This window comes from Macrotis lagotis, chromosome 2, assembly GCF_037893015.1.
Source record: "Macrotis lagotis isolate mMagLag1 chromosome 2, bilby.v1.9.chrom.fasta, whole genome shotgun sequence".
NCBI lineage: Eukaryota > Metazoa > Chordata > Mammalia > Peramelemorphia > Peramelidae > Macrotis > Macrotis lagotis.
In genome coordinates this window covers 183,713,784-183,731,096 of record NC_133659.1, presented here as the reverse complement: position 1 = coordinate 183,731,096, position 17,313 = coordinate 183,713,784, and the positions used below count along the sequence as shown (strand labels likewise).

The 17,313-nt window shown below is 37.5% G+C and overlaps 1 protein-coding gene across 6 annotated transcripts in view; it reads right to left on the bottom strand.

Moving 5' to 3' along the window:
• Positions 1-17,313, bottom strand: part of SPAG9 (sperm associated antigen 9) — a 168,649-nt gene that overhangs the window by 74,303 nt on the left and 77,033 nt on the right. For 2 of the 6 annotated variants that reach the window (XM_074223706.1, XM_074223707.1), the window contains exon 4: positions 6,288-6,382. The exons of 2 other annotated variants lie outside the window; for them this stretch is intronic. In XM_074223706.1, the coding sequence (XP_074079807.1) occupies positions 6,288-6,382 (95 nt within the window). Of the gene's footprint in view, positions 1-5,366; positions 6,259-6,287; positions 6,383-17,313 lie in introns of those variants that run through there. 2 more of the 6 variants (XM_074223708.1, XM_074223709.1) reach the window with 2 other exon arrangements.

The window sequence follows — 17,313 nt, the reverse complement described above, 5'->3', positions numbered from 1 at the left end:
TGGTCACAGCTCTAAAATGTGGAACACATCAGAGCACAGGCCAGGAAAGCAATGACACCTCTCTTTAGACAACACCTTGCAAGAACTGAAAACCTGTAGAATCCCAGAACTAGCCCAAGATGACACAGTTAAATACTAAGTATCTAAGGACGGATCTGAACTCAGGTCCTCCTTACTCTATCCACTGAACCACTAAGCTACCCAAAGAGCCCAATTTTAACAGTCACAAATCAAGAAACAGGCTGGAAAAATGAGCAAGCAACAAAAAAAGAACCTGACCATGGAAAATTACTGTAGAGACAGGGAAGATCAAAACAAACTAAGGCAGCAATAAAATCAAAACTGCTACATACAAAGTCCCAAAGTAAAATATGAATTTCTCTCAGACCCAAAAAGAATTTTAAAACTCAAATAAGAGACATAGAGAAAAATTGTTAAAAGAAATAGAGGGGGGGAAAAATCATAGAAAAAAAGAATCAACAGTTTAGTAAAAAAAAGCATACAAAAAATACATAAGAAAACAATACCTTAAAAAAACAGAATAGACCAAATGGTAAAAGCAGCACAAAAATCTACTGAAAAGAACTCCTTAAATAACAAACTTGGCTAAAGAAAATGAAGAACCACAAGTTCATTGGAAAATAATCTCATAAAATTTAGAATTGACTCAACAAGAAATAAAAAAAATCAATACAACAAAATTTAAAGAATGAAACGAAACAGAAGAAAATGTGAAATATATTTTTAGAAAACAAATGAGGGGTGGCTAGGTGGTACAGTGGATAGAGCACCAGACCTGGAGTCAGGAGAATCTGAGTTCAAATCTGGCCTCAGGCACTTAATAATGTCACCTAGCTGTGTGGCCTTGGGCAAGCCACTTAACCCTGGTTGCCTTGCAAAAGCCTAAAAAAAAAAAAATGAGCTGGAAACAGAGGAGAGATCATTCATTCAAAAAAGAAAAGCTGAGACATCATCTTTCAAGAAATTATCAAGGAAAACTATTCTGATATCCTAGAGCCAAAGGGTAAAATAGAAATTGAAGGAATTCACTGATTACCTCACCAGAGTTCCCAAAATGAAAACATCCAGAATTACAGTCAAATTCCAGAGCAAAATATTCCAAGTAGACAGAAAGAAAGAAATCAAACATATGAAGTCACATCAATATAAGACAAGATCTATTAGTTTCTAATTAAAGAATCAGAGGGCTTGAAATATGATAGCCCAGAGGGCAAAGAAGCTAGAATTACAATCAAGAAAAACCTACCCAGTAAAACTGAGTATAATCCATCACAGGGAAAATTGGGCATTTAATGAAATAAAGGACTTTCAAGCATCCCTGCTGAAAAGAACAGCTCTGAATAGAAAATCATAAAAAAGTAAATAGGAAAGAAAATGTATAAGGGATTCAATAAGGTTAAATTGTTTCCATTACTACATGTGAAGATGATACTTGCAAGTCCTAAGAATTTTTATCATTATTCGGACAGTTAAGAAAAATAGACAGAGGGAATGCTTTTGATTTGACTATGAGGGTATAGTTAAAAAAAAAATTAAGGGACAAGAGAGATCCACTGGGAAAGGGGAGGAAGAAGAGTCAGAATGTAATCTCATATTAAAAGAAATGTGATATTTACTTAGCTGTGTGACCTTGGGCAAGTAACGTAACCCATGGCCTTGCAAAAAGCCAAAAAATTTAAAAAAAAACATTCTAAGTGTTAAAGAGCTTCTACAGTAGAGGGAAAGATGGGGGAAGTGGTAGCAGATACTCCACACTCTCATTACAATTAGTTCAAAAAGGGAATAATAATAGGGAAGCTAGGTGGCATAGTGGATAAAGCACCTGCCCTGGAGTCAGGAGTACCTGGGTTCAAATCCGATCTCAGACACTTAATTACCTAGCCGTGTGGCCTTGGGCAAGCCACTTAATCCTGTTTGCCTTGCAAAAACTTTTAAAAAAAAGGGAATAATGCACTCAGTTGGCTATAGAACTCTATCTTACTGTACAAGGAAGTAGGAAAGGAAGAAGAAAAGAGAATGGGGGAGCTGACAGAAGAAAGGGCAAACTGGAGGAGATAATGGAAAGAAACAAAACACTTTTGAAGAAAGACAGGATGATGGATGTGACAAAAGGAGAGAGGGAGAGGGAAAAGGGGGCAAGAAAGGGAGGGAGAGAAGGGGTGAGAGGAAGGGAAAAGGGGAGAAGAGATCAATAAAGGAAAAGATAGGATGGAGGGGAAATAAACAGTGGTCATAACTGTGGAAAAATTTTTACGGCAAGTTTCTTTGACAAAGACATCATTTTTTCAAATATGTTGAGAACTGACTCAAATTTATAAGAATACAAAGTCATTCCCTAAATGATAAATGATCAAAGGATATGAGCAGGCAGTTTTCAGAAAAAGAAATAAAAGTTATCTCTGGGTATATGAAGAAATTGCTCCAAACCACTACTGATTAAATAAATGCAAATTAAACTCTTAAAATATCACCTTACACCTATTAGACTGGTTAATAATGACAAAGGGAAAATGACAAAGGTTGGAGAAGATATGAGAAAACTGGAACATTAAAGTGCCTTTGTTGAGTTGTAAAATGATTTAAACATTCTTCAGATCAATTTGAGATTATGCTCAAAAATTTTAAAAAGTCAAAAATTATTTTTACATTAATTAGGGAAAGAATATTTTAAGATATATACTATTTAGCTTTTTCACTATTATCAAACCTGCAAAAGCTATGCTCTGATAGAGACTTGGTTAATGATAATATCTGAATGCCAAAGAGGGAATTATGATTCACTTTCTATTACTACAACCCCATCAAAATAATATTACTAAATATTCACCCTCTCTTTATATTGTCCTACACTTTGGAATAAAAATTCAAAGCCCAAAGATTGTGCATATTTGAAGCATTGTGGTTTCCTTGAAACAAAATGGCTTCCTTAGCAGAATTAAAGAACTCAAAAAGGTTAAAAGATGAAATATAATATATTCAAGTGAAACTTGCTTAAAGTATCATTATTTAAATAAAGGACCTGACCTAAAATACCAATTTTTAAAGATATAGTTCATATTTAGTTTCATTTTCATGCACTATATAAAGCTATTTAGAAAATTTCAATTGAAAGCCTAATAAAATTATCTCCCTTCACAATTCCTTATAATGCAGAAATGGTTTAGTAACTTCATTTTAAAAGGTCAGAACTAATAAAATTCCAATAGATTTTAATTTCATCTTTTACATGCTTTATGATTATTTAAATGCAGAAAATTTAGAGAAACTAACCAGTTTCTTATAAAAGTTTTTTTAAACTATGTCTAAAGCATATAAAACTGATAATTTTAAGCTAGATAATTAGATAAACCAGATTATCTTCTTCTTTATAAAATGCATTCAATCTTAGAATTTAAATCTAATAACATAACATTAAAAAAATTAAATTCCAACTTAAGTTACTCTCAAGATAAGAAAATTATGGTAACTCCTTGAAGCTAAAATTTATTATATAAATAATTCAATGAGTTTAAAATATGTTTATTTTAAAATTAAATATAGAGAAGATTAGAAAGGTCTAATTAGAAAGGTACAATAATTATAATATTACTTTAAGCTTATGAAACATTTTCATTTTAAAAGTATTTTCATACTCATTATCTCAGTTGTCCATCACAACAACCATTTGAGAAATATAGGCATTATTAATACCATTTTACCAATGAAAAAAAGTGAGATAAGGAGTTAATGGCTTCCCATTGTCACATGGCCAGTGAGAGTTGAGACTTAAACCCAGAACTTCTGAGTCCTAAAACAATGCCATTTCTCCTATCATGTGGCAAATAATAATGTTGACATTTTTGAAGTAGACTTATAAAGTTAATTCTTAAATGAAATCGTTAACAAGCAATTCTTATATCTATATTTTTGACAGTTACAAGAAGCCTGCTTCAAAAAAGTCTAAGGAGTCTAAAATTTTACTGGAGACCAAAGCAGAGATCAGTAACTTTTTTATTCAACTGAATTAAAATTTTAAAAATAGGGTTTTTAAAAAACTAAAATACCAAAGTAATTTATCTAACATTCAGCATGTTTTCTGAGAGTTTGCATAGACATAGTAGGAGGTTTAGAAGGTGTTTTAAAATATGGAGAACACAAAACAGTAGTCTCTGTTCATGGGCTAAAAGTCTTTAAATGTTAAATTTCAAAAACAACACGTTCTATAAAATCTTAGTATCAGACTGAAACAAAGAAAAAACATCACTGCCATGAATATTTAATATAAATGTAAATTCTTTTAATGTTTTTACGTTTTAGTTTTAAGATAGCTTTGAATAATTTGTACCGCGGATATATATAATGCAAGTGCCCTCAACTAACTGGTACTTCTGATTACTTCTTTTTCAATGGATTAAATTCACTGTTAGGGTACTTTCTGTAAACTTGTTTGAAACAAAATTTAACTATTAAAGTTGTCCAGAGCAAAATATGGGGAGTTAATTTTTTTTCAACTCCTAACTGAATTGCAACCAAAGTAAGGAGATTAACAAATGCTGTTCCAGCGCCACCCCAACCCCCAACAAGCATGAACATTTATTTGCCACCCAAGTCTCTACAAAGAAAAGAAAGGGTAACATCTGACAAAACAATAGTGAATAGGCTTTATAAAGCTTTCACAGCTTTAATGCCTAAATAATGGAAAAAATGAGCTCACAGTCCCCAAAATTTTTTTTCAAAACCCCTTTGATTTAAAGGGCTCCTTTTTTTAAAAAAAAGAAAGAAGAAAAGAATAGATCTGCCAGTTCTTATGAATTGTAGTACGAAATAATGTAGTAAGAAATAATGTATTAAGAATGTTCATCAATCCAAACAAAACGCTCCTCACTCTTGGAATGTAAGCTTCAAAATCTAGAATCTAAAAGCTTAGGTAAAGGCTTGGGCACTTAATGAACTGAGACAGGATAAACTTGGGTTGCCGGGCTCCATAACTGTCCTCTTATTCATTCACTTTGCCATAAGCTTCCTTCAAAGACCACGCTGTCCTTGTCCAAAGTGAACAGGGGACCCCCCATAAAGCTTCCTCTCCCCAGGTCCTAGCTCCACAATCACTTTAACCACAATCAGAGCGCCTAGCTTCGAGCCATCCCCCATTGTTTCATTTTGCAAGCTAAGAAACACAACAGAGAGCAAGCTAGCAGGAGGAGGGGGTGGGGTAGCTTCTCCCTCTACGCTGCCCACTGCCTCCCTAGCTAAGGGCCAGTGGAAGAAGTACAGAGGTAGGGAGGCAAGGTGGGAGGGAGAGAAAGATGCCCGAGGGGGTGGGGGTGGAAGCAGGCAAAGGAGGAGCAGCAGCCGGAGATGAGTACCTGAGTATCCTGGGCAGGTTCTGCGTCAGAGCTGGCACACCGGTAGAAATAGAAAAGTGCACAAGAAGCAGAACAGAGAGCGACACCAAGATAGCTGAATTAATGACCACCGCCCCGCCAACGAAGCCAAACACAAATAGCAGCATGCATCCAGGACTCATGGCGCTGTGCTGGCATGGTGACCCGCCGCTGAGAGGAGCGAGAAGGCTATGGAACAGGGACCACGGCGGGATCTGTGTAGTGCAAGTCTGTCATTCAGCGGCCAGCACCACAAAAACAATGCCATCAGCAGCTCTCCACTAGGCTCTGCAGCAGCAGCGGTGGTAGCGGCGGCAGCGACTCCCAGTCAATGACATCACCCTACTCTTTCCCCACCTCACAACCATAGAGCTGCCGCTCTTAGCATCTGTGCAGCAACCTCAGGAGACAGGAAGCTTATTAACTGTTTTTCTCCCTCCCCGAATTGTCCTGGCTTAGCTCATTGGTCACAAAGCCTGATGATTTACATAATTTATTCACAATTCCACAACAAATAGAAATCCAGTTAAAAATCCTTTCAATCCAATAAGTTGGGGCAACAAAAATTAGACTAACGATGATAGAGAGAAATGAAAGTTATTTTCAAACTCCCACAAATTCTGATAATTAGAAAAAACCCCAAACTCAAACACTTTTATCAAATTTTTTAACAATCACAAATACCTCAAAGCTGCCTATCTGGCTATCTCCTTTAGCCTTTTAAGTTTTAATAGTCAAGGCTGCTTCCATTCTTTTCTACTCTATTCTCTCCCACAACATTCCAAGCATAGAATAGAACTTTTCTGAATCAGCCTGACTGTTGTTCTAGGATTGAAGAACACAGCAACACCGAAATAGACTTTTTTTGCCCATTTTCAAGGCAAAATGTATAACAAAGCTTACCTAATTCTACTATGAGTTGTGGATTCTAGTTGATCACTCCCTGATAGCTGATGAAGTTTTGTTTTTTCTAAGTGTTCCATATAATTATGGATCATCTATTTAAAAAAAAAGAAAGAAAAAACATGAATTAAAATGAACATTACTCAGAATTAAAGTATTTACATATAGGAATATTTCATTTCAATATAAGTTGCATATTTATATCTTTATTTCTAAGAACTCAGTGACATGCAAAAGAATATTACAAGCATACAAGTTTAGGAATGGCACTTAGTGAAACCAACATTTTATTTTACATACCAAAACATTTTTCATAACTGTTATCACTACTACAACTAACTTTAGTTAAGTAGTTCAGAAAAATAAGAATGAGAGGGAAAACAAAAGGTCACTGGTTAGAGCAGAAGCTAACATTTTTGGAAACCCATAACATAAATCAAGAAAAAAAAATGAAAGAAACATGTGAAACCTGAAAGGAGCCAATATCCTGCTGTGATTTTTTATTCAGCCAATAGTTTGGAAGTGTAAAAATAATTTCCAATTTAGTATATACAAAGAATCATTATATGTAATTTTAATTCAGTTCTGTAGAAAATGAAAATTTTTTTTATTTCCAATTCTGAAAGGAAAAAATTTCATTAAGATCTTAAATAACAATAGGGATGGAAAACATTTCTCATCTGACACATAATTCAACATGTATTTCAATTACACATTTAAAAAAATTAGAATCTAAAAGACTCATATTGAAAAGTGTTAGTTAGAAAAAGAGTGGACCATGACTCAAGTCCATGTTAGGACATTTGTATAGGAAGCAAGCAGTCACATATTATATGCTTTATATTACAAGGTACTTTAAAAAGTAGATAAATTATTTTGAAACAAACTCTGAGTATATTCTTCGAAGTGGAGCATTCCCTTACTTATTTGAAGGAAATGATGTAAATGTGGACACTGCTGTAAGTATTTAGTAATATGCATCACATCTTTTGACTATACTGAAAGAAAACTATATAGTTTAAGAAAATGAAAATGGACAACTAATTTTTAAATGCTCAAAAAAAACCCAAATATTTATTAAAGAAAAAATTATAGAAAATATGCTCACAATTAAGACACATCCCAAATACTTCACTAAGAGCAATTTACTGATCAAATTATATTTTCTTCCCAACCAATAATATGTCCTTATTTTTCTGACATGTCAAAAAATAGCACAAAAATTATCAAAAAATCCATGATGCTATTTCTAAATAGAAGAAAGGGATGGGGAACCAACAGGAGTAGAGGGAATACATTAAAAATATTAGAATAAAGCTATAGTATTTAAGTTTAAAAAGGCAGTGTTTATGGTCACAAGGGTTTTTTGACAACTTTGTGTCCAGATAGTCTTAGGAGTAATTTAGTCGTTTTCTTCTAAATAGAAAACCTTTTGAGACCCTAAGAAAATGGGTTATAATTTATATCTCAGTTTAGATTGGGTAAAAGTTGTAACTATTCCTATCTAAATCTACTGTGGTACTATACTGTTCCATCATCACCAAAATACACTATCAGTAACAGTCAACACATAAACCAATATAAAGATTAAGGGTTGTTATTCAGTGCTTGAATGGATATGAAATACAAAAAATTGTAAAGCTTCTTTAAAAATAAAGCAAATTTAACTCAGTCAGCTATATTAGTCAACCATTTCTAAGCTTCATAGATGAATCCAAATGGAAAAAAAAATTGGATTTCTTTAACTATTAAAAAAATGAAGAAGGAATTTCCTGCCTCTTTCATTATTAATAACTATTTTCTAAAAATACAGTAGTCATGCAAAAAACATTTGTTAACTGCCTCTGAGCTGAGCACCGATAAGCACTAGAGATAGGAAAATGAAAACAGAGACAAGTGTCTTCTTTCAAGGAGTATGTGTTATGTTCCAAATAAGGAAATACAGACTACCTAACAGTTTCTTAAAAAAAAAAAATCAAAATAAGTCTCTGATAGGAAGTAACTCTTTTTTTTTTAAGGTTTTTGCTAGGCAATGGGGTTAAGTGACTTGCCCAAGGCCACACAGCTAGGTAATTAAGTGTCTGAGACTGGATTTGAACCCAGGTACTCCTGACTCCAGGGCTGGTGCTCTATCCACTGCACCACCTAGCAGCCCGGGAGGTAACTCTTAAGGTAGGTCTTCCGAGGGAACTAAGGAATCAAATAAGTGACAATGAGGAGGGAAGCATCCCAGGCACTGTTAAAGTTTATGCACATCTTAAGTGAAGAGAGAAGAATCTTCTTTACAATTATGACATCAAAGTTCTTAGCTGCTCATCTGTGAAATCAGAAAAGCTCCTGGTTGAAATTTAAAACAAAAGCAACTGCAAAATGGGGAATTCCAAAATGTTATTTTCAAACAGTTACTCTCAAGGTCTCATTTAAAATAACTTATCCACAATGTTATATCCAGTTTGGCTTCCAAATTATCAGAGAATCACAAAATTTGAGAGCTGAAAGACCATGTCAATGGGCATTGCAAGTCCAACCTACACCTGAAAGGAATTATCACTAAATGTACTCGCAAGAAGTCATTCAGAAATTCTTGAAGACTTTATAAGGAGACAGTCTTTGCAACCTTGCTTACATCATTTAAATTAAATTTCCTTCTCCAAATTTACCAAGTCTTTTTTTTTAGGTTTTTTTACAAGGTAAATGGGGTTAAGTGGCTTGCCTAAGGCCACACAGCTAGGTAATTATTAAGTGTCTGAGGCCGAATTTGAACTCAGGTACTCCTGACTCCAGGGCCGGTGCTCTATCCACTATGCCACCTAGCTGCCCCCCAACTCTCTCTTAATAGTCAAATGTAAAGGCCTCAGTTCTCAATTCTCGTTCTTTTTTGTTTTTTAGTTTTTTTTGCAAGGCAATGGGGTTAAGTGGCTTGCCTAAGGCCACAGAGCTAGATAATTATTAAGTGTCTGAGGCCAGATTTGAACTCAGGTACTCCTGACTCCAGGGCAGGTACTCTATCCACTATGCCACCTAGCTGCCCCCCAACTCTCTCAATAGTCAAATGTAAAGGCCTCAGTTCTCAATTCTCATTCTTAACCTATCAAAAACATTTAAGACTGATCACCTTGTTGGTCAAGTCAATAAATATTTATTAAGCATTTACCACATGCCAGGCACTGTGCCAGGTACTGTTCAAAGCACTGGGAATACAAATAATAATGTTGTCCATTTTCAAAGAAGACCATGACATTAGGGAGGTGATGCCAAGACAAGAACATGAACTGGATTTGAGTGAGGGAGTACTGTGCTAAGTCACTGGCCTCACTTTCTCCTCCAGAGCCATCCAGGCCAAATATGAATCAGGATGACTAGACATGGCCCTGGATGTGAGGCAGTCAGAGTTATGTGACTTGTCCCAGGTTACACCACTCACAAGTGTCTGAGGTCACATTTGAATTCAGGTCTTTCTGACTTGCAAGTCAACCCATTTCAGTATCTGCTGCCCTGGGAATACATATAGAAAAAAGAAAGAGCCCTGCTCTCAAGGAACTTAAAAATCTAATGGAGGAGGACAACATGCAAAAGGAAGCTTGGGGGGGGGGGGGGGGAAGGGGGAGGAAATGATGAAGGAAGCTTGCTAAGAATCTAGTCCAAAGTCTACAGGGAATGAAGAGATGGTTGGTCTTTGAATTACATGTAAAGATAATTCTCAACCTTTTTTGTAAAATTTTTCTGTCTCCTTTCATCCCAAAATAAGTCATCTGATAAAGGTTATACATGTGCAATCATGTTACACATATCTTCATATTAGTCACACTGTGAAAAAAGAAAAAGAAGAAAAGAGGAAAACCACAAGAAAGGAAAACAATTTTTTAAAAGTGAAAATAGTATGCTTTGGTATGCATTAAGACTCCATAGTTCTTTCTCTGGATGTGGATGGCATTTTATATCACAATTCTTTTAGAAATGTCTGATCACAGGGCGGCTAGGTGGCAAATGGGGCGGCTAGGTGGCACAGTGGATAAGCGGCTAGGTGGTACAGTGGATAAAGCACCAAGTCAGGAGTACCTGGGTTCAAATCTGGTCTCAGACATTTAATAATTACCTAGCTGTGTGGCCTTGGGCAAGCCACTTAAGCCCATTTGCCTTGCAAAAACCTAAAAAAAAAAAAGTCTGATCACTGTTATTGTTGAGAAGAGTAAAGTATCATAGTTGATCATCACACAATGTTGCTGTACAATTTTCTGTGTATAATGATGTTCTCACTTCACTCACACCAGTTCATTTAAGTCTTTCCAGTTTTTTCTGAAATCTGCCTGTTCAACATTTCTTACAGAACAATAGTTATTGGGAGCCCTCTTTATAGAGAGGCTTTAGGAAAAAAGTTCTTTGTTCCACCCTCCAATAAAAGAGGCAGAAGGTACTGATATGGTGAGAGTATCAAAGCTAATTCAATCTCACAGGAGATCTTCTGGATAGTGTTGTTTTTTTAAATATACTGATCTCTCCTGGTTTTCTATCTGCCCAAATACTCTTCCCCAATCTTCTTTGATAGTTCTTCAATCATACCACATCTACTAATAGTAAGTCCCTCAAAGTCTCTCCTGTTTCTCTTTTCTTTTTGCTCCATATGATTATTAATTGACAATATACTGAGCTTCCATGATTGATCTTTATTCTCTTTCTTGAGCCACAATCATGCATCACCTAGGTCTCTTTTGAACATCTCAAAATGGCAATCCCAGAGGCACATTTCCAAAACAGAACTTATCTTTCCCTTCAAATATATCCCTTTACAAAATTTTCCTAGTAGTCAAGAGTACCCAAGGTTTGAAGACCAACCTCAATGTCACCCTTGACTTCTCCTCCTTACTCATCCTACTCAGTATAATGGTAAATCTTGTTATCTTAACAAATCTTAGGGGGTGGAGCCAAGATGGTGACAAGAAAGGATCTAGTCTTAGGCGCTCTCTTATAAAACTTCTGAACTAAGGAGAGACAGAACCCACAAAGGGACCCAGTGAGGCAGTTCTCCTACTCAAGGTAACCTGGAAAAGAGCAGAAAGGCTCTGCTCCCCAGGGTCGGAGGGGCAGCCTGGCAGACGAGTGGCCCACCACAGCAAATTAACTTCAGCCTCCAGGAGGCAGCCCCAGGGCACTGAAAAATTAGAAGAAAATGTGAAATATCACAGAGGGGGAGTCTCCTGAGCTATACCCCGGGGAGCACCAAGCACAAAGTGGGGGACCTCTGCCAGAGCCAGCACATGGAGCCCAGCCCTCAGGGCACACAGCAATCAGCTTGGTCTTTCCAGCCCAGATCCAGGAACAGAAGCAGGCAGAGCTGGTAAGCAGGAGCCCCCAGGGCATGAGCCCATTGAGCTGAGGGAGGGCAGAGAAGAGAGAGAGACTTCTGAGCTCTGTCCTCTGCCCCTGGAACAGGACTCTGGAGCTCTGAACACATTCAGAACCTGATCACAGTCTAGGCCCCCCCAATAGAACAGCAGGGCCCCTGCCATCTCAGGCCCGTGGCAGACGGAGCATATATGGTTATTCACAGATCAGGAGGGAGGACAGAGCCTCACACACTGAGACCCTTGAGGGAGTGCCCCAAAAGCTCAGGAAGTACCCCCAAAACAGGCTTAGGCTGGGAAAATGAGCAAGCAGAGAAAAAAGAAGAACACCATTGAGAAATACATTATCTGTGATCCCAAGAAGGATCAATATACTCAGTCTGAAGATGAGGAAACACAAGCTCCTGCATCTAAAGACTCTAAGAAAAACAGAAACTGGGATCAGGCTATGACAGAGCTCAAAAAAGACTTTGAAAATCAAATGAGGGAGTTAGAAGAAAAACTGGGAAAAGAAAGGAGAGAGATGCAGGAAAAACAAGAAAATGAAGTCAGCAGCCTAGTCAAGGAAATCCAAAAAAATGCTGAAGAAAATAGCATGCTAAAAACCAGCTTAGGTCAAATGGTTAGAACAGTTCAAAAAGTTATTAAGGAGAAGAATGCTTTAAAAAGAAAAATTGGCCAGATGGAAAAACAGATAAGAAAGCTCTCTGAGGAAAACAAATCCTTCAGACAAAGAATAGAATTCAGGGTGACTGATGAATTTATCAGAAATCAGGAATCAATACTTCAAAACCAAAAAATTGAAAAATTAGAAGAAAATGTGAAATAATCGCACTGAAAAAACAACTGATATGGAAAACAGACTTAGGAAAGATAATTTAAAAATTATTGGAATACCTGAAAGTCATGATCAGGAAAAGAGCCTTGACATCATTTTCAAAGAATTACTACAGGAAAATTACCCTGATATTCTAGAAGCAGAGGGCAAAATAGAAATGGAGAGAATTCACCGATCCCCCCGAGAAAGAGATACCAAAAAGCCAACCCCTAGGAATATTATAGCCAAGTTCCAGAACTCCCAAGTCAAAAAAAATATTACAAGCAGCCAGAAGGACACAGTTCAAATATCGTGGAGCTGCAGTCAGGATCACACAGGACTTAGCAGCAACTACATTGGAAGCTCGTAGGGCTTGGAATATAATATACCGGAAGGCAAAAGAGCTTAGAATGCAGCCAAGAATCAACAACTCAGCAATGCTGAATGTCCTCTTCCAGGGAAAAAGATGGACTTTCAATGAACCAGGGGAATTTCAAATGTTCCTGTTGGAATGGCCAGAGCTGAACAGAAGGTTTGATCTTCAGATACAGGACTCAGGTGAAGGAGATTGAAGGAGAGGGGGGGGGGAAATATGAGGGACTTAATGATGATGAACTGCATGTATTCCTGCATAGAAAAATGACACTGATAATACTCATATGAACCTTCTCAGTTAATAGAGCAGGTAGAGGGAGCTTTTATAGTTGAAGCACAGGAGAAAGCTGAATTCGAAGATAAAATATAGTGTAAAAATGGAGTCAATAGGAAAAAAAAGGGGAATGTAATGGGAGAAAGAAAAAGGAGAGGGGGAATAGGCCAAGATATTTCATATAATAAGATTTTTCTTTATTACAATGAGCTATTGCAATGATATGGAAGGGGAGAGGCAAGGGGGAATGAGGGAGCCTTTGCTCTCATCAGAGGTGGCTAGGAGAGGAAACAGTATATACACTCAATGGGGTAAAGACATCTGGAGTAAGAAGGAGGGGGGAGCAGGGGGAAGGGGTGGGGATGTGAATGAAGGAGGAGAGGATGGACCATGGGGGGAGAGTGGTCAGAAATAACACATTTTCTTTTTTACTTCTTGCAAGGGGCTGGGATTGGAAGGCCTGTCCAGGACCATAGGACCAGGTGGATTCTGGGCCTAAGGGGTGTTAGGGGGGCTCGGGGCCTCTTGGCCCCAGGACCAGGGATCTGTCTGCTGCGCAACTCAGATACCCTACAGCAGAGTCAGAGTGAAAGGAGAGAGAAAATATAGTACATGGTAGTGGAGAAATAAGAAAGGAGGGAGTTACGATCAGCAATGGCAACGTTGGAAAAATATGGAAGTAACTTTTGCGATGGACTTACCATAAAGAATGTGATCCACCCGCAACAGAGTTGTTGGTGTTGGAACAAAGACTGAAGCTCATTTTTTATTATTATTATTTGGGGGGGGGGGAGTGCGGGGCAAATGGGTCTGGGTGGCCTGCCTGGGGCCACATAGCAGGGTGATCTTTGGGTGTCTGAGGCCGGATTTGGACTCGGGTGCTCCTGGCTCAAGGACGAATGCTCTGTCTGCCACCCAGCCACCCCTACTATTATTACTATTTTATTTTATTTTGGGTCTTTTTTTTTCTTCTTTTTGGTTTTTGCAGGACAGTGGGGATCAGGTGGCTTGCATGTCACATGGCTGGGTGATTGTTGGGTCTATGGGGCTGGATGTGGGCTCAGGTGCTCGTGGTGCCAGGGCTCGTGCTTCGTCCATTGCGCCACCTGACCTGGCCATACCTACAATTATTATTATTTTTTTATTTTAATTTTTTTTCTCTCCCCTTTACTCTATCACTCAAGCAAGTCTATATTCATGGGGGGGGGGTATTTCATTTACTCTTAAACAAGAATATTTTATTAATGTAAAAAAAACCCATTTGTACAAAATGAGAATGAATCAAATATGAAATGTTCCCTTTGATATTTAAAGTTCTTCACAAAGCTGGATGACTTTGGGCAAGTCACTTAACCCTGACTGCCTCCCATCCAGATAGCTCTAGAGGAAAGTCAGTGAGGCTGCTGGTGTAGCATAGCACCCCCTCACTAAAATCCAATCTTTATGTTATCATAGCATCATCTCCCTGATGTCAGGATCTTTGTCTAGAAAGAAGGACAAAAATCATTGAGTGAGGCTACAACTGAGTGAAGCCTCCCTCCTGGTTTTGATGACCCTCCCTTTTCCCCAAGGTCATGTCAGCAGGAGTTGCTTTCCACTTCCCCAAGGTCACGTGATAAAAAAAAAGATTATACAGCACTGAGCTGATTGACCCCACATATGGAAAGATAGAATTATCTCTCTGATAGCATAAAACTGGATCTGAATAATTATGCAAACAGGGCTTTACTTAGTAGCTAGATACTCAAAGAAAGATTGTGAGCCCAGCTATCTAGCCAATAGGTAACGGGCCAGGGGGATGTGATTGTTGGGGACTAGGATAAAAGGGGACTTGCATGCCTCCATCATGATTCAGATAGTATGGTCTACTGGCTGGTCTAAGGATATGACAACTCCATCCCTCATATCTCTGCCTTTGAACTAGCTATCTCCCAAGCTTAGAATAGTCTACCCCCTTAGCTCTGCTTCTAAAGTTTCCCTGATTTCCTTTGAAAACATTTCAAACCTCAGCAATAGGTCTCTCCAATCCCCCCCTCCACTTGCAAATGGTATCAGTTAAGTGGCACAGATCTAAATTTTAAATCCTGTCTGAGGTACTAGGTAGCTGTATGACCCTGGACAAGTTACTTACTTTAATCTGTTTGTCTCGGTTTCCTCAACCATAAAATGAGGATAATAATAGCACCAGCCTCCTAGGGTTGTTATGAGGATTAAATAAGATAATGCACTTAGCAAACTGGCTGGTGCAGTGTAAGTAAGTATAAATGCTTGTGTGCTTGTCTATGTCCTTCCTGTTCCCTTCTCATTTTTCTGGGGCTTGGCTGTAATGATTATAGAACTTTCAATAACTTCTCCTTTCATCCTTCTATAATTCGTATCTATTTTGAACTCTTTATATCTACTCATTTCTTCACTTCCTCTACTTGTTTTACCATGGAAATGTCCTTCTGAGGATTTCTCCCTTTTTCTGTTTTTCTCATTCTTTTACTTTATTTGAGGTATTTCTTGCAATTTTGGGATGAAAAGGAGGTGTACTTAGATATAAGTCCTTATTTAAACATTCTGCCTAAAATAAATGTGACTATACTAAAAACTTACCCATAAATGAAATTCTGAATTCAAGTTAAGCAGTCCTGATTCCAAATCCTAAAACCTATCTACTACATGTGTCATTCTGGGCCTTCTGAGCCTCAAGGGATGATGAAATAAGAGTAGAAATGGGACATTAGAACTCTCTTAATCCTCCCTTTCATTTTACAAATAAGGAAAATGAGATCCAAGGAGGTGAAGTGACTCACACATAATTACCCAGGCAAAGTAGTCTCTTCATATGTAGAAGGAAGATAAAAAGTATTACTAACCATAAATTGCTGTGAAGATTCAAATGAGATAAAATATATGAAGTTTTCTGTAAACCCTCACATGTCATGTAAATGTGAGCTATTATTTACACTAACAATAAATTAAGGGATAATTGCTTTATAAAAGAATTCTTCACCTTGTAAAACAGATTCACAGTATTTTATTCACACTACATGAGAACTGAAAGCTACATTACGAGATCTTTTAATTCAAATCCCTCCTTTAAATGAACTTGCTCCAAGGTGTGGGGGAGGGCACACATCGAGGACACCACTTCAAGACTTGTAACTTCTTCACAGCTCAGTGCTCTCCTAGCTACAAGTCATCAATCACTCAAACAAGTCACTGATCCCAACTGTCTCAAGGTTCTAATTGATAATTGGAACTCAAAGTTCGTTCTTGCCTTCATGGCCATCCCCTACAAGAATTCATCTACTTATGTACTCAAAAATCAAACAGATCAGGGCAGAGGATGGAGCATCAGCTCTGAAGCAGGAGGACGTAAGTTCAGATATGCCTTCAGACACCTGACATACTACCTATGTGACCCTGGGCAAGTCACGTAATCCCAATTGCTTGACAAAAAAACAAAAAAAAATAATCAAACATCTGTCATCTCACCAATTTGGGAAAGCCCTCTAATAATGCATTTCATAATCCATTACTGCGTATCCCATGCAACTCTTATTCATGTATTTCACGAGTTTGTGAGGTTCTATCCATTGTCCTAAAGGACTGCCTTGATTTTTCCTGATATTCCAAGGATTACTTTGGCTGCCTGGTCATCATCTATTCCTTAGTCACACCTCCTATTTCTAAGTTTCAAAGTTCTTCATTCATTATATATTGCAGCTTGTTCACATCCATCTTGTGCCTCTCCATTGCTGTCTATATGATAATCATTCTTAATTATCTGGAGATAGTTTTACTCTACCTTGATACAACACAGGGAAAATGGTCAAGTTAAAAAGATAGGCTTTTAATTTCACTGAAATCTTGGGGTTAAAGAAATTTATTAATTTCTCCAAAGCAATAAAGCCTGTTCTCCTATTCTGGTTCAATTACAAGCCTAACCCATCATTCTTCAGTATTGTCTGTGCCGAGTATACCTAACTGATAGATGCCATGTCCTAGTCTGGGCAATAGACCTTCTTAACCAGTTTGATCTTTCCTCAGTGGTTAGTTGTCATTCTGGCTTCTTAAATGGCTCTCTAATGATCACAGACATAATAAAACTAGTGCAATGTCATCAAACTGAAGCATCTAGAAACCTTACCATCTAGAGCAACTCCTCTATTGATATAAACTGGCTATTTTTCCCATCTTTGTTCTTTTTTAGTGTTATTTCTACCACCC